This window comes from Manis javanica, chromosome 7 (assembly GCF_040802235.1).
Source record: "Manis javanica isolate MJ-LG chromosome 7, MJ_LKY, whole genome shotgun sequence".
Taxonomy (NCBI): Eukaryota; Metazoa; Chordata; class Mammalia; order Pholidota; family Manidae; genus Manis; species Manis javanica.
In genome coordinates, this window is record NC_133162.1 from 137,535,070 (window position 1) to 137,561,232 (window position 26,163).

At 45.1% G+C, this 26,163-nt stretch overlaps 1 protein-coding gene across 4 annotated transcripts in view; it reads right to left on the reverse strand.

Annotated features, from left to right (window-relative positions):
* CNTNAP5 (contactin associated protein family member 5) overlaps window positions 1-26,163 on the reverse strand; it is a 597,575-nt gene that overhangs the window by 115,743 nt on the left and 455,669 nt on the right. For all 4 annotated transcript variants that reach the window (XM_073241652.1, XM_073241653.1, XM_073241654.1 and 1 more), the window contains one exon: window positions 2,692-2,848. In XM_073241652.1, the coding sequence (XP_073097753.1) occupies window positions 2,692-2,848 (157 nt within the window). The remainder of the gene's footprint in view (window positions 1-2,691; window positions 2,849-26,163) is intronic.

A 26,163-nucleotide genomic window follows, 5' to 3' on the forward strand; every position in this document is an offset into this window, starting at 1 on the left:
GCAAGAACCACACCAACACACGTGTGTTTAGGGGAAGGAGTGGTTTCTGTGATATGCCACCTGTCCCTGTCCCAGCACGTGGCGGCCCCCCTACCAGCACTGCTCAGCCATCAGCTACATCTTCTGGTCCTTCCAAGCCGACCTACCACTTTCCATGAAATCTAACTACACCAGCTCATATCCACCCCAGGTCTGGGCACATCTGCGCTTATTTCAATTGCCAGATTAATCACGCCGATGAGCTTCCTGTCCACTCTGTGTGTTCCTCAAGGGCAGGATTTGTGCCCTAGACCCTGTGCAGCAGACCCCCTGACTGGCACAGAGCGGGCCCTCACAGGCCCAGGATCAATGAGCAAAGGCCGGAGGAACAGCACCTACAGTGGCTTCTGTGACACTTTTTCCCAGAGTCATTCATGACCGTCTATGTCAGGTCCTGAGACAATGTTGAAATCCATAAGAATCAAACCAGAATCTCAGCCCCCGTTCCCTCATGAGCATGGCAGAAGGAACAGCCCGATCGCACCTGCATTTTGCCCTGGGTGAGGTCGGTATCCTTACAAAGGGAGGCTCAGATCATTTATTTTGAACCTTGGTAGGTTGGTTGAACAAAACTTTGTATCTAAAACTAAAGGCAGGTGCTGCAAAGGTGCCCTAAGAGGCGGCCTGCCCCAGGGAGCCGCAGCTCACGGGCTTTTCCTGGCTCCAGGGGAGCAGGGCTGTGAGGCGCGGAGTCCCTGTGCTGACGGAGGGGTGATGGCACTGGCCGAGGGAAAGGGCAGTTTGGGGAGCTCCTGAGCGCAGCCCAGCTGATGAAGCCATGTCAGCATATGGGGGTTCAAAGGTCAGCGGGCCACTGGGCAGGTCAGAGGAGGGAGACGCCGGAATAGGAGAGGAGGAGAAGACGGAGGGAGGGTCCTGGAGTGGAGCGTGTAGAAGTTCGGACATGATGGTCTGATTCTCCACCTCTAACGGGTGCGATGCCCCCCCCACGCCCCTCATGTGCGGCTGTAGTCCTAGCCCTGCCCCCTTGTTCGCTGGGAAGGGGAGACACTGAGGCCATGGTTACTATGGGAAGGAGAAGGCAAACAGTGAGCAAGCATCAATAATTCGGTCAAAAAGGGAACGAGCGTGGCAGGTAATCGGGAGAAACCTCCCCTGTCCACTCAGGCTGTACATTCTCCTTCCCTCCTCAGTCCCTCTGCTCCTGCACAACTACATCAAGGTGCTTCTATACAAGCCTATGAATCCATGAAGGTCAATGCTATGCACAGTGAAGAGGAATTAAAGAATCTAAAATAAGGAAAAAGAAAGAGTGACTCTCAGCCACTGGTTACAGAGGATTCTGAATAGTTTCCAGGGCACAAAACCATTTACCTTCCACACACATCTCGCAGATTGTGAAGCTGTTGTGTGTGATCACCCCTTCTCCTCAAAGTTCTAAATTCATCCATGCAGCTAAGTAAGACTGAGCCCCTACTTCACAAGGAGTAGGTCTTGAGGGATACAGTGTTCTGAGGAAGATACAGGCTCCATGTGAAGCACGAGTTCTATGTGATGTCCAGGTATCTGTGATGCTCAGACCGAGGTCCCTCCGCCACCAGTCCCCTTTGCCTGCTCTCACCACTGTGAGTTTTGGGGGCGAGGCACCCTGCTTTGTGGTAACTGGCCCTGTGCATTCTGATAGAACCTGATGGAGCCAGATGGTTACCCGCTGACCTGAGGTTTTAACTCAACCTTAAATTTCATTTGGGAGAGTATCTGCTGTTATCAATCCAAACAGTGAAGGAAAATTACTTAAAATAAATTTCAACTGGGTTGAGTGCAGTAGGAGATAGGAATTCTTAATCACAACGGAGCAGAATTTGATGATGCGGGAATGATTACAAAGCCAACCCAAGAATGCCTTCAGCTTAGTTAAAACAGAAGTGGAGGCAGAAATGTTCTGTGCATATTTTCATAATCAATACAGTGAGATGGAAGTAGGTCAGCTGAGGACAAGGGAAAAGTAGACGTTAGGGGCACAGGACCTACAGACACAACTGTATCTTACACAAGTAACTTGGTGTGGTGGAGTAAGACGGGCTCCCGTCCACCTATCCAGCTATACTGAAGCTCAAATGCTGGACTGGCTGCTTAATAGATGTGTGGCACCTTGGGAAAATTATTTAACATCTCTGTGATACACATTCCTCAAACTTAAGATGCAAAAATGCAAAAACTTTAAGGAATTATCGCTTGTCATGAGGATTAAATACATCCTCGGTAAATACAAATTTCCTTTTCTGTATTTTTGTTGGAAGTAATAGGGGAGCTGGTGACGAAGCCTTCTTGAGAAACGGGAGAATGAAGACAGTCTGTGTAAATGCATGTCCCTACCTCCCCCCTCTCTCCCAAAACCTGTATCCCACACATTTCAGAAATGCTTTCTAAATTGCAAAGCTCCATATTATATTTCAGTCTTTTTTAACAGAATGCTGAGAATATAGGGACTTGATGATGTGGCATGTGCTGCGACAAACCTCAGTAATGGCCTTAAAGCACTGGAACTGGCAATTTTCAGTTACAAACAATCAGTCATTAGGGAGCCCTTGTTCACATTGAATTTCCCCCTGCCTTTTCCCTGGAGGGAAAAGTATGCACCCATTAATGTGTGTCCTGTATGCCTGCAGGAAGATCCTGACCCCCCATTACCATCCATCCTTGTCAGAGCCACAGCTGCACAAGTGTCCCACGTCCAGGCAACTCTGGTCCAGGCCGCATCCACACTGCTGAGCTCCAGGGGGGGCGCCTGTCCAGGAAGGGTGCCTCTCACCAGACTGCCCGACCCACCAGCTGAACGGCACTCCGTCTGCAAGACAGGGTGTTGCACAGGTCAGAGCGGGGCACACTGGGAACAGCAGAGGGTGCGCAGAAGCCGAGAAGCAAAGGCTGTGAATAATGCTCAGATAGATATGGATATAGATTAGATATAGATGGATATAGATCACAGATGTGCATATACATATATAGATAGATACGTAGATGTGCACATACATATAGCTATAGATATACATATGGATATAGATTAGCAAGAGATATACATGTAGATATAGATTATATAGACTATAGATGTGCATATACATAGATATACATATAGGTGTGCATATAGATTAGCTATAGATATACACGTAGATATAGATTAGGTATAGATAAAGATATATCCTGCCACCCTCCCTTCCTCCCTTCCTTCCCTATTTCCTTTCTTCTTGACTGTCCTTTCTTTTTGTCTGTCTCTCCGTGCATATATATATATCTATATATGCAGGTGTACATATTTGTATATGTACATATTTACATATAGTAGGATATTGATCAGTCACCATGTTCAGAGGCAGGCTCACAGACTTAAATGCTTACCAAACTACACAAATTACAGTTGGGTAAATTGGGACAGATTTTGGACCAAAACAAGTTAATATGTGCATACAAAAGTTAGTTTCCCTTTAAAACTACCAATGAAAATGCAACAGTATGAGGGCCAGTGTTAGTCCGACTGCAGCCCCAGCTCCTGGTAGCCTAGGAGGACGGCCGGACCCTAAGGCACGGGGGAGGAGTTGGTTCAGAGAGGAGCGCAGCCTGACCTGCCTCCCATTTATTTCTACCATGACAAGGACTAGCCCCAGGGCTACCATATCTTCTGAAATGATTAATTATGACACACATCTAAAATTTAAATATTTGGAGGAAAAATTAAGGGCCAAAGAAATCCTCTTGAACACAGTATCTGACCACACAGATCTGGTGTCCAGCCTCCGACTTCTGGTCACGTAGCTCCTGACTCTTCACGGTTTGACCTTGTCAAATTCTTTCTCTGCAAAGTGTAGTCAATTCTGTTGTAGATTTCTTATATGGTTGGGAATATTTCAGTAGATGAAGATTATTAGACAGGGGATGATAATATCCCCAACACAACAGGAGTGGGCAGACATGGAGATGCTCTCTCTCATCAGGCTGAATAGACTTAGTCCCAGTTTCCCTTTGGAAATTGCTGTCCTGTCCCTGTTTAGCACACAACAGGCATTTAATATGTGTTTATTTGAAAAATGAAATAAATATTTATTAGAAGCCAGTTTTTATAAGGAGAATAATAAGAGCTGTCTCACTATGCCATCAGGTTGGAATTTTGCCTAGCCAAGATTTAATTTTGCATGCAACTCCTGATTTACAAACATATAATTTACAAATTATTCATGTGAACACAAATAGCAACAACCTTCTCTGAATTGTTCTCACTGCTACTGTCCTTATCAGAGTCACTGAGGCAGGGAGGGTGGGAAATGACAGTACGGTGCTTCCAGATATGCAGGTCATGAGTAAGACATGGGGCAGATACTGCAAAAAGCAAGAATCTTAGGGGGGCTGGGCCAGGGGCACACCCACCCCACCAAACTACTGTTCACTCTGCCAAACATGTTTCAAGCCTCTTTATTAGTTTCTAAGCTAGAATTCCAGTCAGATTTTTCTGATAACCAGTGTCTTCTTTTTTAAAGAATTATTCTAAATGGTATTAATCCATTTTCCCTAGTTTCTAACAGCTATGAGTCACTGCACACTTGTTCAAATGAATTGCTTTCTTTCTAAATCCTGGCCCAGAAAAGCTCCCCTCAAGGGGCCTTGAGGGTGGGTGGGTTTCTGCAGAGCAACAGGCACTCTCCAGCCTGGGGTGGGCTTAGCTGGACTTTCCCAGTGTGTGTGTCCAGGCAACACAAGGGCAAAATATTGTGGATTTTAATGTTTGCCACTGTTGGTTTTGGGTCCAAAAAATGGAAAGAAATCTCTCCACCTCCCCCCATGCCCCCAGCACTGCCCAACTCCCCCACCCAACCTAGAGTCCAGACTGAACAGTAAAGCCAGAGGCCATCGCGGATTCCTTCTGGGTACGAGCTGAACTGGGCTGTGATCTTACTAATAGTGTCATTTTTAATGGTACGAGTTCTGAACAACCCATTTGTGCACCCTTCCGGGCCAAACTCTGCCTTTCGGAGTTCCACCAATTCTAACTCGCGGTCCTAAGCCCCTAGGAGTCCCGCCGGCAGCCGAAGCCTTTGCCTTGTTTTGGACCCGGCAGTGTCCGGAACCACTGGGCCTTGGGTCTGTCCCCGCGTGTCGGCCAGTTAGCATCAGGGATGCACGTGGTTCTAACGGGCAGTGAGCAAGGGGGAAGGGAGGGGAGCAGGGTCGCAGACGCCCACGGGCGGGGGTGCACGCAGGAGAGTCGCTGCGGGCGGGCCTCTCGGGGTCCTGCGTGTGCTTCCTTCCCTGGGGAGTCCTGGCTGACAACTGAGGAAACCGAGGACCAAAAAGGTGATGGGTTTGCCTGAATTCAGGAGAGATGACGTCATCAGGAAGACAACCCACCACCTGGCTGAGCATTCCGGCCTCTGGAGCAATGGGATTTATTGTCTCTGGGGAGAGAGTCTTTTTCAAAAGTGCCTGGTTTGTGTTAGGAACCTAATACACATTTCATGCATAAATAAGCAAATGACTAAATGCCAAGCAAAAAAATCAGTACAGCATTCCCACAGATGACATTAAAAAAAATACTTGTTATAGGAATACATACAATTATGAGGCCTTCAGTCTTTATATAGGCATATTCATCTTCGGCACTTTATGCCATCACTAAAGATACCAAGTATGTTTTGTATTTTAGTGATGGGCCCAGAGGATGACACGGCAAACCTCTGGGTAAGTGTGCTTACCATAAATGTGGCTTGGAACATGTCATGACACATGCAGGTGTTCATACACCAGTTCATTTCTTATATAATAAAATGACACAAAACATCTCCAGTGGACAAGATGCTTGTCTGGTTAGAATATAAAAATGCAAAACAAATATGAATGCGTTTACACATTCAAAAATGAATTGAAAATGAATTCATTCAAAAATGAATACTTTACGTTGTAAAGTAATAGAAGAGGAAAAAAAAGTGAATCATTATCTTTAAAACAAGTTAGAATAACTGACAGCCTCTTTTAAGTATTTCGCCAACCTTCTTGAGGATATTCTAAACTGTAGTGTCTCCCCTACTATACTGGTATATGTATGGATTTTTCTAACCATCAGTCAGACAAACAAAATTGCCTTCAAAAATAAATGTTTTAATATTTACCATTGTTTCAAAGAAGGCTAATTTGCCTGAACTCCTATAACTGCTCAGCAGCCACCTAAGGGAGGTCTAATCATATAAAAAGAAACCAACTGCAATTCCCCTCTAGAGATCTTAGATCAGTATTTCTGGAAGTGTCGTTTCTGACATTAATAGGAATGATCTGGCGTGCTTGTAAGAACACGGGTTCACAGAGCCTTCCCCCAGACAGTTAGTGGAGCTGAGGATTCTCACCTTACCATCCTTACCAAATGATGTCAGAATGTCACACACTAAAATTTTGGACTCATTGGTTATAAGGTGTGAATCTTACTCAAAATGTTGAAACTACACCTTCTGTTTTTGAAGAATTCTGACTTAATGACACTACATATTGCTAAATACAAATGATCTATACAGTTTTAGTTTTAATCCCATTATCAAAACACATGCAATAGGTTATATCAGTTCCAGCTAAACAAAGACACAATGATAGGAGGAGAAGAGTAAAATACGTAGGAAAAATTAAGTTTAAGTTGTAACTGAGGAAAAGGTCACTGAGTTTATACCAATTTCGTCCCTTCTGCCTGGTCCAAGGTAAATCCAGCGGGCGTGCCTTTGAGGGCACTGGCCTTCACGTGGTGCCCTAGAAGGCTCCCTAGACAGGTCTCCCCAACAGGTGTCCATTCTCATCCCACTGCCATTCATTTCTCCAGAAAACTCTGCCATGCCTCAGAAAGATTAGGAAGGTCCAGTTCAAGTTCTCTGAACATTTTTCTACTCTGACTCAAAAAAAAGTCGCACTTCCCGCTTCCTGTGTCATGGCCCCCACGTCCCCTTTTCACTTGCTGATGGGAAGACAGTGAAGCTGCCCCTCCATCCGTTCCAGTTCTCCACCTGTCCGCTCACTGCCCACCGCTCGCCCACCCCCTGAGCCCTCAGGGCCAGGACTGGTCCCACGCACAGCCCTTCAGGGGGCCTAGCACTGTGTGTTTTCCTCTGCCCTTCCTTGACGCTTCCTCATCTGTACTTATACACAAATGCCCAGAAAGTCAAGATACCTCAGCTCAACATCCTTTGCTGAATTGTTTGGTGGGCATGTCTGATCCAGCAGTATTTCCCAATACTTCACAAAGCCTGAAGGAATTATTGTTATTCTATGTGTATGTATACAAACACATACACACAAAGTATTCATACATGCATATTCCCCAATAGCTGCTGAACTTTTATTAAAAAGGCATTCAATCAGTCAATAAATTGTGTGTTAAATAAAGTGAGAAAGGAGTAAATGTTGCATTGCTAATCAAAATGCCATTGTGATCATTCATGATAACAGATCCCCCCGCCCCGAGTCATGGCTCCCATTTATTAGGACAACAACCTCACAAGGGTTTATTTACAGCACAAGTCTTTCAACCATATTGTAAATTCCTCCTGATGGTCACATATTTTGGGGAATTTTAGTGCTGAAAACATGTAACAGAAGGGGAGAATGTTTACGTGAGGTGCTCAGTATTTCCTCATTCTATCAGCTAATGACAAATTCAAGCACAAACTGCAGAAGGTCAGAAATAAGGCCCTTTGGTGCCGGAGTGTCCCGTCTTCTTGCCCTTCTCTCTGTTCTCGGTCTTTCTGTCCATCTCCCTCCCTCCCTTTCCCTAATGTCCATGCCTCTCTTCCCAACACTGATTTTACTTCTCCTGTCCCTTCTTCTCTCCTGCACCCCTTTGTTTAGATCTGTCCCCAACACTAACTCTTAATTTCTTTTTCATAAGAGCATAAACACAATTTTAGATACAAGAAGAAATGACCATAATTCTATCAACAATGTTCACTGATGGTTAATAGACATTAACTGGTTACAGTTGGAAAACAAAAAAAGAAAGGAAAGGAAAAAAAGAGCCCATGAATCAAATTGTCCTTCATATTTTTACAGGTGAGCGAATGCAGGGAAAGAGCGTGAAGCACGCAGAGCGAGTGTGCTTTGCACAGTTCTAGCGAAGAAACGGAACTCCCGTCCATCTACTTCTGCCCCTGGGAAGTGACTTGCGTCTGTGAGCCTCACATTCATTAGAGGCCAAACCAGGCACAGGCAGAAAGGTGATGGAGCCCACAGATCACGCCCGTTAGGAGGTGCTGGAACCGTGCAAGGCAGCAGCAGAAGACGGGCTGGGCACAGAGCAGCCCTTCTGATGAATAAAATATGAAGAACTTTGCAATTACGCAGACCAGAGAGAAGCGGCCAGAGGACCATCAGCATAATGACAGCAATAAAAAGAGGGTTTCATGGCTGCATCTCCTATTTCACATCCTCAAATCTGAATAACATTTATTAACCACTCTCCTGTTTTTTGGTTATTTGCAGGTTATATAACAAAAAATAAAACAAGGCTATGAATTTCCTGCCTCCAAGGATTTTCTGTTCCACGATAGCCCACAAAGGTCATTTAATTATTCTGAAAGATACTCTACAATCTGAAAAATACATGAAAGTGGTAATTTTGGTTTCTGAGGGAAATATGCTATTTAAAAGAAGACTGTATATTTTTAAAAACTAGACAAAATGACCAGTTTGAAAAACTGATTAACTATGTGTGTCAATCCAAGGAAATTTTTGTAAATGATAAAACAAAAACATTGGCTAGCGTTTACTCAGGGCTCACGATGTACTGGTTGCTATGTTTCCACACCCTGAATGGAGGAGAGCAAGAAACCGGTCACAAGAGGTTGGCAGCAACCTCCCTAAATTCAGGGGTGGTTACCCATCATTATGAGCCAGGCTTAGATTAGATTGCTCAGTAAAGGATCACTTAAAGATATGCTAATTATTTAAATAAAGGATTACCTGGTCATCCTTTAAGTAACAATTGAATATATGTATTTGTAGATGTATACATCTGCATACACAGAGATGTCTGGTGCACATTCTAGATACTCAATAACTCTTCAAATAAGAATTGAATAAATACATATATTTGTAAATATATACGTACATGCTCACACGATGTCTAGTGCACAACTCAGAGTACTATTCCGCTTGTAAGGAGAGCAGTGCCCTTAATGATAACTCCGATACAATTCCTCAAAAGATGGAGTATTTTACCTAAGATCGGAGACAGGATCATTACCAGGAAATCTTTAGCTCTGTTGCTCACAGCCAGGTATGTTTTATCAGATAACGGGATGCAGCGCTCTGTCCTCCGAGAAGTCACTTTGTTGCTGTGACAAGGAAAAGCTGAGCGATTGGAAGATAACCTGATACCTCCATCTAGGACTCGGCCTCAGGCTGGCAGACCTACTTCTCGTCTCCAGCCAGGACACACCATGAATAGAGGCTGGCTTGTAGGGTCTCAGTCACTAGGAACAAGTCAATTAAAGGGTCTTTTAAGTGACAGGCACAGCTAATGCATGGCTCACTGCTCTTAGAAGCTTAGAATCAAATTAGAGAAATGAGTACATAACCAAAGCAAAAAATTAAAATTAAAAACTTGTGAGAGTTAACCTGTTTCTAGGACACTGCAAGTCAAACAAGATCTAAGATTTAGGACTCGCTTCTATTATATGGAAAATCTCTCAAAATAGAGGTCTGATCGTTCCCTAAGGGTCTCTGGTTGTTCTGAATTTGTGAATAACAACTATTGTATTTCACCAAATGTTAGCTGCCATAGATCAGAAAATATGCCACTATTTTATGTACCACCAGGAAAGAAAACTGCCCTCAGCTCCACTAAAACACACCACTGATTGTAACACTCATTCCAATTTCAGGGATATTAAAAATGAAAACAGAAAGTTGGTTCCAAGTATGTGTCACATCAAGCTGCCCATGACTCATTCCATCTACATTAATGCTCATTTTTATCTCAGGATTTATATTTTTAATGTTGCACAAGGATAAAGAGTAATGTCTATAATAGGTAACAATCAGAATTCTAATGTTTTTCTTATGAACAATAGCGACTGTTCAGCTTAAATTAGACATTTAACACAAGCATTTTATTAAAATATTTGAAGATCAGGGTTCTCAAATAAGAAATGGGGATACATGTGGTGACTTCAAAAGAGGGCCTGAAAATTCTCTGACACTCCCCTCGTTTTAACTCAAGGTGGGCTTGTGACTGCAGTGAAAGAGGACAGCAGTCACTAGGTGACTCGCAGGCGATGTCTCAGCAGTGCCCTGTCCCCTGGTTCCCGGAGTGGGCTCTCCCTGCTGACTACTACCTGGAGGGCTGCAGGGCTCCCCTGCCGTATGCCAAAGACGTGAGGGGTCCGTCCAGGAGCCTAAGGACACCCTTCTATTTGGAATCTGACACAGGGTAATGGAAAATAGCTTATTTTATAAATTGGATTATAAATATCATTTAGCTTAGTTTAACATGCAAATTATAAAAAACATTCAACTCTTCTTGTCTAGCTACCAGGGTTCCAGAAAAGACCAGTTTCCCAGAAGATTCAGAAGGACTTAGAGTCATCTCAGAGTTTCTAACCCAAGATTTCCATGCCTCGCATTTTGCTAGAACTCTGCTCCTTCCGTGGAGCTTCCTTCCATCAGGTCAGCATAGAGATTGGCCAGGTATATAGCACTTTGGTGGGAAAAAATGTGTATGTAATAAATTTCTAGATTCTAAACATACTTCAAGTTCCTGGAAAGAAGGAGAAAGATTATTTGTATCTGTTCATTTCTTTGATTTCAGATGGCTTTCAAAAAGAACATGGTCAATATTCATGATAAAGTATAGGTTAGGACTGTCCTAATAAGAACAGAAAACAAAATTATGGAAATAATTACTTTTCAAATTAGATTTTGGCAGTAAAAGAGAAAAACAAGACGCCATGATTTTATACTTTTTTTCTCTCACAAGAAAGGATTCTCAACAGTCCTCAAGGGAGATAAAAATGTTTTTGAACACTGAACCTGGAACGTGAGTTCCCATATTAGATCCTCTGAAAGACACACAAGAAATCTACTGGAAAATGTCCTCGATAGCATTCCCACCATACAGGAAAGACTTTGAACTTCACATGGAGGAATTTCTTGGAGGATTTTACATGGAGGTATTTCTGGGAGACCCTTGGGAAAAGCTGCGGGGCTCATGTTGATAAGACAATGGGCCACAGAGGAGAAGTAGCCTTCACGGGTAGTTCTAGAGAATGACACCACAGGGCAGCTGGCTGCACGGCCTTCCCGTGAGCCCCCTCCCCCAGCACCACTTTGCAGAGCTGGGCTGTGGGTAAGCGCTTGGCGCGAGGACAGGGTGAGGATATGTCCTCTGACAAGGGCCTGTGATATGCAATGTGCCTGTGAATTAGGCCCCAATGTTTATAACTCAGAGGAGACAGCAGAGCCACCATCCACCTGTGCGTTCTAGCTGGGCTGGCATTGGGGGAGGGCTGGACTCTCCAGCTCAGTCACCACCCTACACATCCCCACACATCACTGTCCAAACGAGCTGAGCAAGACAGGATCTCAGAAAACATTAACTGACTGACGATACGTGTAATTATTTCTGACTCTCTGTACGTGTTACGGGCTGCTCTGTGTCCCCTTCCCCAAATTCATATGTTGAAGTGACAACTCTGAGCTCCTCAGGGGATCTTCATATTTGGAGATAAGGTCTCCAAAGAGGCGATTCAGTTAAAATGAGGCTGTTTGGGGGTGCCTAGACCAATGGGAATGGTGCCTTCATAAGGGCCCTCCCACTGAGACACCCCAGGGATGTGCATGCAGAGAGCAAAGGCCACGTGAGGACCCTGAGGGGTGCATCTTCAAGCCAAGAGGGGAGCCCTCTGCGGGAACCCCACCCTGCCCCCGCCTTCATCTTGGCCTTGTGGTCTTGAGAACTGTGAGAGGGTAATTTCTGATTTTAGGCCACCCCATCTGTGATACTTTGCTACAGCAGCCCCTGAAAACAAAATCAGGGCCACTGAGAAATCCCCCCAGGTTTTGAGTTTTTTGGATTTTAAAGCCCCTGATACACTGAAGGAAAATACCAATGGCCCTTAATTACTAATGGGCACAGCGGTATCACGGACAGCAAAGAGGGGAGACGAATGTGGTCAGCCAGTCTGTGTTTAAGAGCCAGTAACTGTGATGTCCTCTGTGTTTTTGCTTTTGTTCACTCTGCCTGTGTGTTCCCAGCACCCTTCGCTAGAATCTTACAGGCGAGCTAAGTGGAAATGCGCCTGGCAGTTCTGGGTACTGAGGTGCGGACCCCAGCGGGGCAGGGAGCCGGCGGGGGCGCAGGAGGGTGTGGGGCGCATGCTCTTCCCTCCGCCTGACCGGATCTGGACGGGCCGTCTGCACGCCCTGGTCGGCAGGTCAGTGCCGGGAAAGGATGGGGACAGGAGCAGGCAAATGTCCCACAGGATGTGCCATGTCACTATTTAGGTTGGTAGTAAAGAAAACATTTTGCCAACTTAAGAGTATATCAAGAAAGAAAAATATGTAAGGGTTCAGTAATTCCATTCTCAATATGATCTGGTAAAATGTAGATTAATCATTAGCCTTCAAAGAAATTAAGTATCTTATTTTCATAGCCAAAGGGGTGTAGGCACAAAAATTGATACAATTCATCATTTTGTGGGGGGGGAAATCCCCACAAATGCATCTTCTATAGCAAATTGACTTAAAGTTGACATTTTAATTTCTGAATTTTGTTGTATTCTGTATTTTTAAGGATGTAGCAAGCTTTGTCCAGGGGGAATGAAATTATTGGCTCTACCGATTCTCTCTCCATGTCCTATGGTTTCTACTAAAAATAGCTCTAAGAGTAGTAGAGTCACCTGAAAATTTAAAATACATTTTAAATATTCATTTTGTATGTCATTTAAAAATTGTGGATTGAAAAAGAATAGTTGCTTCCTGAATCACCACCGGCTGCTGAGTCATTTCTGGTTCGTCAGTTGCAGCCTTTAAATTCAGGAGAGCTGAACGGGAACTGGGAGCGACACGCAGATGTGACTCCAGCTTCTGCCGGGGAAACGGGGACACATGTTTTCAGGAAATATGCAAAGGAGGAAACCACTAGGTTTGTCAACAGCTTTAGTGACAGTATTTAGCAGCCAAAATGCTTTAGATACACACTCTGAAAACAATATATTAGTCAACATAAGACATCCAAGCAGCCCAACGCCCTCCTCACAGCTGAAGGGGACAGAAGCTCAGTCCTAGGGACGGCCTGGTGTCAGCACAACCCAGACGTCTTGGGATGGCAGAAGGACAGAATTACCGCAGGTAATTCAGAACCGGCTTTCCGTTTTGAAAGCCTCCCTCCCACGTCCTCCCCGTGGCTGCTTTTGCAATCCCTGAGTCTCCCTGGACTGAGAATCCACTCTGTCTTCTTTCCCCAGCACTTCCCCCCATCCCCCAAATCATCTGTTTCAGGCAAAGAAAACCACCAGCAGCCCCCTGCACAAGAATCCTGACCACTGGACCTTCGCTTCGAAGACCAACCCCTAAATCTCAGCCATGTATTCTCCTAAACACTTGATAGAAATGCCAAATGAAACAAACTTTCATTGGCAATAGTTTTAAAAGTCTTACAAATCTGCTTCTAAGGATCTTTACAACAATTTCTTGATAGAAATATCCATCATGGTATTATTCAGAGTAAAAAATGAGATGTAATTGAAGTTCCTTCACTAGAGGGATGATTAAATGAACTGGTATAATCACATGATAAAACACTATGCAGACACAGAAAATCACTATATGCAAGAATTTCCCCAAATTTCTATTGTAAAATTGCAATTTGGAAAGGAAATAAAAAGGACATACAATTTGAAAATCCCTTTTGATGAGCCAGGAAGCAGAACAAAGGTATCCCGTCTACTTCCAGGCCCACGCTAGGCTCACTGCCTGGCCAGGCCGCTCCTTAGGCGTGTGTTACATTTCCTTGTAGGTCATACGCGCTCAGAGACAGAGATTTTGATTAATTCATGTGTTGAACATTCCTTTCTGTCAAGCATAGTGTTAAAAATCTTTGCATCCCCTATGGTGTGTGCACATCACAGGAGACAACGAGGACTTAAACCCCGCTTGGACGTGTATCATTTGCTAACAATTGTAGGAGGTGTTTCGATACATCCTTCTTTTTAACCCTCTTCATATCCTATAAGGGAGTTTCATTACTTTATAGCTGGCGAGACTGAGGTTCAGGGAGGTTTAGTAATTTACCCAAGCTAAGAAGAGAAGAATCTGGCCAGGCCAGAATCTACCAGTCCTCGTACCCATGACAGGTCCTCTGGTCTCTTGCTGAGGGACAGTCAGCACCCTGTGCTCCATGAAGCCACCGGCTTGACCTTTAGTAAGTCCCTGTTCTTCCTTTAAGCCGCTGACCTCATGTCACTCCGTTAATGTCCCCAGGGTCTAGCAAATGTGTATGTTTGGTGCCAAAGGAAACAGTATGAAAATCCATCACACACAAGAAGGCTATTTTCAGCACAAATAATCACCAATACTGTTTCTCAGTAGAAGCAGCAGCATATTAAATGCAGTACTGGTTTTTTGTTTGTTTTCCAATAAATGGACAGTTTGGGCTCTTTCCTTTTTTCCCTTGCATGGTTTATACTCTGACACACGGTGACACAGCTGGCTGGAAAATGCCACAGAAAAAGAAACAGGGAGAACAAGGGTCAGGGAAATTCACTGACAGTAAGTTCTACTGAAAAACGGGGAGTTTGCTGGATTGATTTTTATTCTTTTTTTCTAGGTGGAATGGTGAGCTTATGGAGTGAAAGTAGAAAAAGTCATCTTTTCCCAATACCAAAACCCAGATAGGATAGTTTCCTTAGACACAGAGGGGAAGCTTAATAAACAGTATTTTATCTCTGTATCTTTAAATTTGTCTAATTTTTGAAGTTTTTATATTCCACATCTCATCTGGTCAGAATGAGGCAGGGTTGGAAGTGTGCACATTGAGGTGAAACTAAACAGCTGTCTGCTTTACATCTGCTCATCTTCTAACTTGTTTGGTACAAAGTATGAAAAAATGTTGTGGAGTGACTGTAATAACACCACGTGATTAGTGGCATCATCATGCCATGTGGTTAAGCAGAGATGCAAACTGCAGCGCTGTTTCCAGGACTCGGCAAGTGATTTGGGACCTCGGGCACCCATGCTACAGGGATGAGCTAACTTCTACCACGAGAGGGTCCAGCCTTATTTACTCTGTCAAACCTTGTGTTAACATATTTGCATTTGTGTCCATTGGCCAAACAAACATGAGTGTCAAGAGGAACAAAGTGGCCACCCGTGTTGAAGGTAAGGGTGACCTGTGGAAACCCTGTCCTCATGCTCCCTTAAGTTTCACAGTCCACTTAAACCAGCACGGCCTATGTTGTTGTACCAGATTCCCCAATATTCTGCAGAGGTTGCGTCTCCGTGCGGGCTACAGCATCATTATGCATAGGTGTCGTCCGGTGATGTGAACTGCAGATTCCAGGGCCTTATGTCACAATGACTGAATTGGAATCTGGGGATACGGTCTAGAAATCAGCATTTTAGCAAGCTCCCCAAATGATTCCATACCACAGTTTGGGAGACACCGTCAAGTAAATGCTTTTGTTCACAATCACCTCTGTTATCATCTTTGGAGGCAATATTTCTGGAGACGACTTAGATGTGCTGTTCTATGTCCACTGAGTGCCTCCAGTCCCACTATGTACACACTAACATTGACATTCCACACTACTCAGATTCCCCTAAATGTCTGAATGATTCAAATTCCATAATTCCTTTCTGAAATGAAACCCTCTCCTAGGGTAGAGTGATGCCAGTCGGGCAGTGTGTGGCCTCTGAGCTCTACGATGGCAAGCTCAGCTCACAGCCTCCCCCCCCGGTCCCTGTGAACCACTGTCCTACAGCAAATCAAATTGGATTCCAACCATTTTAATTTTCCACCCTCCTCTGGAGATGGCATCGCTCGCTATCCTGGTTAAAGGAGATGGTGCTCTTTGATTAAAATAATTATATAGCAGGAGCTTGGCCAAGTGAAAATAAAGTGTGGGGGATGGTCGTCGAGAGATGTCGAACTGTAGAAGAGATAAACACCAGGGCATTTAGGCAGGGGCTGGTTATGAGTAACAGGGTGAGATGAGACAAAGGAGCGCCTACTGCATACCGCAGAAGCTTTGCCAGAGTGGCCCTATTTTACAGGGAATGATTTCCCAGGAGAGGAACATTTATCCACACGTTGCTGGAAATTGCAGAGACCAACAGCCTAATTTCACTTCATCTCATCCTAACTAGGTACCATCCCAGAAAAATCTATCAGCTCATCAATACCTATTTACTCTTCATCTTATAGTTGCTTATTCTAAAAAAAATGTGTATATGTTTGTATTTTCTCTTGCCCTAGGCATCCCTGAGATCTAACATGGGTCTTTACACAGCAGGTACTCAACTGCTGTTTAAGTATGGAAGGAATAGAGTGAATATGACAGTTATCACTTCTCTTAAGTGGTTTATAGTCTAATATAATTAAGAACTATAAGAACTAACACACATTGATAAGAAAATAGCCTAGAGTTTTCAGGTATTCCATAAGTAAATTTTCCAAATGATAGAGGTAGATATTTTATCATGCAATTTCAAGAAATCATTATAGTAATATTTTTATAGCAACTTTTAAACTGTGTCAAGCTTTCTTAAGTAGAATGTGGCCCAAAAGATTCAGGGTCATTACTATGAGCAAGAAATGTATGGACTGGGGTTTGTTTAAATATTTAGAGCTACTTTTATTTTCCACATTATTTTTATCATTTTCCTTGTGGTGGTCATGAAAGGGGCTTAGCAGTAATGGGAGGGTGATTTAAAAATGAAGAACTGCCCATTGGGAAGAGAAAAAAGAAGAGAATAAATGGAAGAGTACAGTTTTTTTTTCCCAGTGCAATCTTTAAAAAGCTAAGAAATCACAGGAGTTAAATCAAAGCATTCCTGAGCCTGGGACTGATCACAGGACTTTTGTAAACATACTTCGCATAGGATTGGTTTTAGATGAGTCACAAACTTGTATTCCTGATAGGTTCTTGTATATTTAAATGAGAGATCACCTTGGATAGAATTAAGCTCATAAAATCTGTATTTTGAGAAGAGGACTTGGAAGTCATTTTTTGAATCTGCTTACTTATGCGCATGTCCATCTTCCCCTATCAGACAGAGACTGGCTAACTGTTCCCCCATATATATTCTTCCTTTCCTATAAAAACGGCATTTTTAGGAGAGAACAGTCACCCAGATATTGTCTGTCTAATGCTTCTGTACAGTTATACAAAGCCCTGTGACTGAGCTCTAGCTGTCAGAATGTGCATAGAAATGGGGTGCATCCTTTAAAGGGCGGGGCCACCCCTTGCTTACTCCGCCCTGCAGCCTCTGTGCGGACACGGTGGTGAGGGACCCAGGTTCATGCAGAGAAGTGTGGCTTCTTGGGGACGGCCCAGCATTGAGAAAGATGCCCGAACTGAAACACCCTGGGATCATTGTGAGAGACACAGATGCATCTCATGCTCAAGACATTGCTGTTTTGACTCTTTACTTCAGCAGTCAGATGTGTTTTCCAAGAGGATCTAAATGTCGAGGGCATTTCTAGTGTCTCCCTCTGGTCTCTGTCCTCCGCGGCTGGCCCAGTGCCTGAAAGCATAGCAGGTGAGACCGAGGGCTCGGAGCTCAGACAGCTCTCCTCTCCGTGAAGCACCCAATAAGCTCAGCGTCCTGTGTGTTTGACCAAATATGGAACCCACTCTGTATTTCTGGAGCAAGAAGCTGAATATTTTTGCCTCTTATTAGTTTCCTATTGCCTTGTTTTATTTTGCATCTAGGGGTCCTATCTTTCTTCATCTCTGAAATTGTATTTCATAATTTTTCTTCAAAGTTCACAAACTGAATGAGCTGGATTATGCCTACAAGGTCAATGGAGTATTTTCTACAAATCAAGAATATGCCTTTGCATATTGTCACATATCAGAGGTTTTTCCAGATTGTTTCTAGATTCTGGATCACTAGTTGTATTTAAAGAATTAAAAACTATCTATATATGGTTCTAGTAAAATGTATCTAAATATTTAATATTTGGGTGGGCCCATATAAATATAACCATGTATTTAATTATTATACAATACATAGTATACTGCATAAATATAATGCACACATGGCACATATTATTATTTATGTGTATTTCTTAAACTCACAAGCAGTAGTGTATTAAAAATTCCCTAAATGGATAACTTCTGGGCTTACTTTGGAGAAATAGAAGCTCTTTATAAATACCCAGTAATAGCCCTGAATACCAGCTTGAAGATATTATCCTTGTCTTGGAAATAACACCGTGTCTGAAACTTGGCCTCACGTAGAGCTCACAACACTCAGAGCTGAAGTTCGGGCTTTCTCTCTGGCAGTTTGAGCTTTCTTTAGACTGTATTTTCCTAAAGATTGCTGTGTTCCACTTGAAACCAATCCGTGTTGCCCGTGGCGGGGTTAGCCTGAAATGAAGAGTTGAAGGAGATGCCCAGTGCCAAGGACGAACATGTCACATGGCCCTCGCCCTCTGGCCCCAGAGGGGTCAACAACAGGCCCTGCGGTCACACCTAGAAATGCCAGCCCCACCCTGTGTTAGTGGTGACCACGAATGGCTCACACCTGCTTGTTTCTCTGGCCCTGAGACAGAGTGTATCACAGGACAGTGGGCATGATTAGTAGTTGTTTTGTTTTGTAACTATTGTGTCTCCAGTGTCTACCCATGGTCTGTGCCCGATTGTGGCTCATCAAATAAAATGGTGAACACATCTGTCCATCTCTTCTCCCACTCCACGTGGAGTCCTGACATTTTACCAACTCTGTGCCGCAGCTCATTGAAGAAATGGACGTGATTACAGGATAAATTAAGCGATTGTATTCTGCTGCAATGGGGTTCTGTTTTTGAACAAATGGCTTACTCTACCATTCCCCAACTATATAAATACCTAATTCAAATTTCTGCCTTGTCTTATTAATTCTGAGTTCCTAGAGGGTAGCTCTGCATGTTTATTTAGTGGAAATGCATTAGATGCTTACCCCATACCAAGATGCTCTGTGGATATGGGATGAATAAGGCAGGGTGACTACCCCTCAGTAGCTTCCACTGCCCTGGGAGAGATGGACGATTCAGGACACAACTGAACTACGTCATAACACACGGGAGACTGTGGAAGCCACAGTGGACTTGGCAAGTTCAGGCTGGACACGATGCAAGGGAAGAAAACCTGGAGAACCTGACATATTAATCTTGGAAAGTCCAAGGACTTCTCAGCCAACAAGAGGGAGAGAAATAATATATGCCAAATCGAGGGGAGGTGAGAGATCATGGTGTGGCCTGGAAACTGCAGCTAACTCCTTAACATTCCAGCACAGACACAAGGAGGGGTGCTTTTCTGAACTAAGGTGGAGGGACAGAGAGTCAGACAGTGACAGTCCACGTGCCCTGACTTCTCCTAAGGCAATATGAGGGGTCGGAAGATCAGTTTACTGGAGAAGCAGCAGACCGGATCTGTGTTTTAGAAGGGGCCCTCTGGTAGCAGAACAGAAGCCGGTTTGAGAGGAGGTGAGACCAGGAACAAGACTGGAACACGAGACATCATCGGCTGCCCTTGAGGCCGACTGCAGGGTCCCTCCCACAGGCCTTTCTCCTGTGCTCACAAAACCTGTTTCTCATAGAATGTAAGTGGGTAAGGAGCAAGGCTCCGGATCAGGGAGCTTGGGTACAAACCCCGGTAGCTATGGAAACTTGCTCAAACCCTGAAGCTTGTTTTCACTTCTGAAGAATGATAACACCATCTGCCGAATATGGTTGTTGTGAGGATTCAAAGGGAAACGGCAGCAGAAGCTCAGAACAGCCTCCGAGTGCCCCACTTCAGCTGCCATCATCCTCCCATGGCTGTTCTTTGGCTTGTGGACCGACCCTACGTGGCCTCAAAGGAGGTATGTCCCAGAAGAAAAGGAAATTGCAAGTGGCCGGAACTGATAGGTGCGACTCGATCTTTTTCAGTAATGGTTTGGACAGGGACACATTACACAATTCTGGCCATTAAGGGGCTGAAAATGCAGAAGACAGTTGTCTTCTGCAAATGGAGGAGCTGTTGTGACATTTCCTGTTGAGGTGTTGGACCTCGCACACATACCTGGGGACTGTGAGGGTGGGGCTTGTGCAAGACATCAGAAAACTGAAAGAAACTTGTCTGTGATGAGATGAATTCAATCAATCCTACAACTGTGCAAATGTAAAATTTTTGTAAATGAGATGATACATCTCTTTGTTGTGTAAACCATTTTGCACTGAGTTTTCTGTTACTTGTGGCTACAGCATGTTGACTGCTACAATTAATACAAGGTAAGAAGAGCCTGAATAAAGCACATAAAATAGGAGAAAGGAGGTGGTTTTGAGAATACTATGGCTATAGACTAGAAGGGACGCCATTTGGATGTTCGGGGGCAGGGCAAAGGGAAGCAGGATCCATCGCTTCCTCGGTGATAAATCTTATAGAGAAATGGAAATTGCAACATGAAGGGATGACAAGCCCACAGGACTTGGGAAGGGACAGAAGGGTGACCTCTAGGTGACAAGTGTGCGGTAGCAGGAGGAAGAGAAGCAGCAGGGTGCACGCACTTTGCTGACACCAGAAGGAAGATTTTCAAGAAAATCTGAACAGGCTCTTGGCACAGAAAACCGAGGCTGGAGAAGGACCAAGGAGGGCCTGCGTGAGCTCACGATGCCACGGTCCCAGATCTCCCTGCAAAGAAGAGTCTCAGGACAGCCCTAAAGGGAGCAGCTGTTCCGCAGTGGATGGAGGGGGCAGTGGGGCTCAAAACCTGGAGACGGGGACGTCTGGCTGCAGAGGTTCAAAGAGAGAAGGGACCATATCCATCTCCATATTCAGCAGGGCACTTGGTGTTCCATCTACACACAGCAGACATCTGCTGCTGGGTGGATGGGTGGATGGACGCTGGACCTTAAATTCTCTTGTTGAACTGAGCATACTTCAGCATTCCAGGCTGAAACACCCACATTCTTGTAGGGCAAATCCACGGATTTGGTATCATGGGTCATGTACAGGCACCTAATAAACTCAAATTCCCCCCCTAGAGCTTGTTCTGTTGAACATAAGGAGGAGGTTGCACCATGGGGGCTACCTGAGCAGGGGTCCTACCATTGTTGACCCACACTGTGTTTAACTTTCCAAATAAATTTGCCGACATTTGTAAAGAGGAGATTTAACATAACAAGTCAGGGTTGCTGGGCCTGCCTAGAAAATCAGATGCTGGCAGACCGGGCCCCATGCCCACCCACCAGGCTGTCCACTGAGGGCGGGGGGGGCTGGGCTGCTGATTCTGCTTCCACCGCCTCCAGCACATGCGTCAACTCGTGCACCGAGCGTCAAGCAGCACCTACCACCCATTCACTCACTGTGGATGCAAATAAAGGACCTGCATCTGCTCGTCTTTTTTTGTTATTTTATAGAAGAATTCAAAGGTAAGTAACTATATATTCTACTTTTACGTCTAACAAATTGCAAAACCAAAGCAAACTAGGTTGGTTGTGTGGCATAAGAAGACAACATATTCTTTTGTTAAGAAAACTTACTTGAAACTTGGAAATAAGAGAAAGGATGGCTGATAACCTTTCAAGGTCCCATTGAAACACTGAGTGACAGGCCTACCCAACACTTCACTTAGTTCTCTGAATGATTACTTAATTACCTAGGGGATTAATGATTTCTTTAAGGGATTTATCTTTCTTTGCCTTTCTATTATTGATTAGTGCCACAATACATGTTAACTTGCATATTCTTGTGCAGTAGAGATAAAAATAATTTCCTACTCCAAAGGTCTGGTTTTACTGCCCTATGAGACATTAGCCAGTTTCGTCTCTAGCAAATTTATTTTCACATATTTTCCTGACTATGTAAATTTGTGCTCCTCAAGTGGTTTTTGAATTAACTTTATCACCCTGGTCTCCTGCATTAACAATTAATATGAATCTTCAACACGTCCCCTTTCTATAAGTGTATGCAAGTCATGTTTTTAACTTTATAGAAATTGGAATTTGACATCTTTGAAAAAGACAGAACTTTTCCTAAATATTTATTGCTCAAACAAAATGAGTCTTGTGCAATAGACATTATATTTTGTAGAATAATGTTTCCAAGTGTGTTAGCTGTTTGGCCTCTGCAGACACTTTTATCTGTAATCACTGTTAAAGCGAACACACACACACACACACCCTTGTGGAGCTGGAAGTCTTTCCTTAAACTGTTCTCTCTGCTTACATCTCAGTGTGAATGATCAAAGCACGGATTTCCCTGGAAAACATGCTACTCTTCCTGGGTGGAAAAATACCAAATGAAAATGATGCTGTATGCTGCCCCCCAACCCCCGCCCCCCCCATAGGACACAGCGAGCAGGTCATGGCTGCAGTTCAGTGTCAGGAGGAGGATGCCCGGAGCTGGGCTCTGCCCAGGCGGCAGAACAGAAAGAACACATTTCCGAAGCTTCTCCGCAGTCAGGTACGACCACATTAAAGGGGCGCTGCACAGGGGTGATGCTGACTCACCCCGCTTGTCAACTACCCGGCAGTCCCGGCTTTCACGCCGATCGCTCAGGACCGCTAAGCGACGGTGCGGGGACGCGCTGCCCCCGGGAAATGACAGGCCGGGAACCAGGAAACTGGCGGCCGCATCCTCCCGCCGGGGACCCCAGGAAGCTTCTGCAGCCGCAGTTCCAGTACAGACACGAAGAGCCTGGCAGGTCACGCCCCTCTCCCGGGGCCTCCGGTCTGCAGGACGCGTTCTCTCCTGTCTGCCCTTCTGGGCGCCCCCACCGGCCAGGTCCCCCCGTCTACTGGCCGGGGGACGCGCGGGCAGGAAGCAGAGAGGGAGGGAGCCCAGGACGTTTCTGCCTGGCGTCCTCCCTCCCTGCTCAGAGCCAAGCTGGCCGGCACGCAGCCCTGTGTCCTCAGCTGCAGGGGCGGGGAGGGCGGCCTGCCTCTGCCGGTGCCTGGGCGCCTTGGCTTTGCACCCTGGGGTCTCTTTCCAGCTGTCGCCTCCATACACAGTTCCTTTAGGGACGACTGAGTGGAAGCCTAGATTATGCAGCAATAACTGGGAAAGAAAAAGTCCGGCTGGTTTTCCGGCTCAGTAACCGCAAACTCAAAAAAAAACATTATAAGCGTAGCTGTACATACTTGGATGATTTAAAAATAATGACAACTGAAATACCGTACGGGTCCAACAGGTCACTGGGCATATTAATCCCTCTCAACTCCACTGAGTAGGTTCATTTTACATCATTGATATGATCTTTATTTTGAATGTCTCCTCCCAGCATTGGCAAGCGCACGAAAAGTCACTCATCCTCACTTACACTTAAAGATACCAAAATTGGAATAATAACATGTGTAATCTTGCCTGCACAGAAAGGAAATTTACAATCGTTGAGGCTTATGAGAGAACCTTCTCTTTTATAACTGGATTTTTAAAAATCCAGAAAGATGAAGGGGGAGATGCTCACTGGATGGAAATGAAAAGTGAGACCAGGGTCAGGAATCCTCAGGGCTGTGGGCCGGGCCACCACCGAGCGGACCCTGGGCACCAGCGCCCGCCCCTCCATGGCCTCCCCATCCCCACGGCCGCCCGCTGCTCCGGGCCACTGTCTGAGTGTGAGTATTCTGGCTGCATCACCAGCCTCCGTGAACAGCGGGAGATCACAGAGCCGGGTACGTGGAGGGAGTGGGAGACATTGTCCTCCCACTGCGTTGACATTCTCCGCACCTTGGACTTGTTTAGGTGATGTGATGTGATGTGTGACGCGGCTCAACAAAGAGCCATTCGTTCTCCGGGTACTTTTATCTCCATTCACCTGAGAAAATGCCATTCGTCCATATCAAAAATAAAACTTAAGTTTCCAATTTTGAAGGAGCTTCTTGGGTGGTTCGAAGCCCTTCCACCAGCCTCTGCCCTCAGCCCACCACCAGGTCACCGGTGGGCCAGCCCTGGGCAGACGCTGCTGTAATCCCTCTTGAGGGTCACTGGGCGGCTGTAGGTTCCTTCCTCCCTCCAGGATACTTTAAGGGCCAGAGAATTCATGAAAAATAAGCAGTGGACTAGCAAACTATGTTTTGGGAGAAAATACTTATCATATTTCCATACTGGTGTGAATTCTCCTAAAATAAAATTACCCAGAAGTTAGTCATCCGCCCTGGGCTTTAGCTGTGGCTGAGAGGAACTGAAGGGCCAAACCACAGGGTAGTTTACACTCCACTTCTTCCTTCTTTCTGACTGACGGGCATCGACTCAAATCACATGAAAACCCCAGTCACGTGGTTTCTTTCATCTGGAAAGGGGGCAGCTCCCGGAGGAAATCTCACATGATGGGGCGCAGGAGCCTAGAATCAGAGCCAGCACTTCACAACTCTCAAGTTTCCAGGCCAAACCTACAGTCTGTGCAGGGTCCCCTGGGCCTGGCACCTGTGCAGGCAGGAGGAAGCCGACCTGGGCAGGGTGAGTGAGGTCTTAGATTTTCCCCATGCCTGGGAAACCAGTGGCCTGGAGGGAAGGCCGTATGGAGAGTCCACAGCATTTCCAGGCTGAGAAGGAACTGACAGGGGACAGGGTAGCAAAGCATGTTTTACTCAGAGCTGTGTTATTAATTATGAAGCCGAACATTGTGAAAGTCCGCCCTGATATTTACACTACTCATTTTACTACAGCCTCCAGCATTCTCCAAGAACTGTTATCCAGTTGTATTGCTCTATTCTTCTGACAAGTCACCCAGAACGCCAGCACCATGCACTCAAGAGTCCTGGACAAAAGGCCTCCCGCCTGCCCAAGGCTGCCCCAGGGGCCACACTAGATTCAAATGGAGCAAACACAACCTGCCTTAGTGCGTTCTGGAAATGGGAATTGCCACACACACACGTGCACACACCACTCTGTAGAGCACATAGTGTGTACATGTGTGTAATGTATCATCACACGTATTATGTACTACATAACATGACGTTGTATACAATCAAGCAGAAAGCACTGAAGAAAAAGAAACAGAAGTTGAAAACACTAAATAGGACAGATTATTTGGAGAGAAGGCAGCACAGTGCTGGTACATAGAAGGATCTCCCAGACAAAGTGTGCTTCAGCCCGTGCAGGCCACCGCATGGAGCGCCATGGTGGGTGGGGGAGCTTAAACAACGAATGTCTGTATCTCCTTTATTCTCACTTCCGGAGGCTTGGAAGTCCAAGGTCAAGAAGCTGGCAGAGCCTGTGTCTGGTGTGTCCCTGCACTGCAAAAACAGGTCATCTCTTGAGTGTCTCTAAAGGCACTGATCCGATTCACGAGAGCCCCACCCTAGTGATCTGATTACCTCTAACGACCCCGCCTCCGGATACCATCCCACTAGGGACACAGGCTCCACATGAATTGGGGCACTTAAGTATTCACTCTGTAGCAAAGTGGTATTTGAGTCAAACTCGGAAGAGGGGACGGAATGCATGAGACAGCTGCATGTGAGGATGGGGTTTCAGGCAGTGGAACGAGCTGGAACAAAGAGGGTTAAGTGGGGAGCTGGAAGAAAAGACACACCAGTTGAACTGGGGGGGAAGGGGGAGTGGGGAGGGTGCCGGAGGAGCTGGGGTGGGTATGCGGAGGGAGGCAGCCATGATGTAGGTCACTGAAAAGAATACAGTAATCAGAAGACACCTGTGAACATTATGGTGTTTTCCTGATTATTTTTTTCTGTTTATACATAAACATTTAAAATGGTATGAATGTAAAATCATTAGACATACAAGAGTTACTCTGCCCTATCAATTAATGATCCTTTAAAATTAATTCCCCATAAAGTAAAAATACAAACACACATGCACACATTCTATATAATTACATGTAAGGACTGTGTAATATTCCATGTATCTTTCCAGTGGACAGGCTTAAGAAAATATACCTTCTGGCACATCTATGGAATAATGATATAACTAGTTTCACACTTCATGTCCAAACAATCTTGTT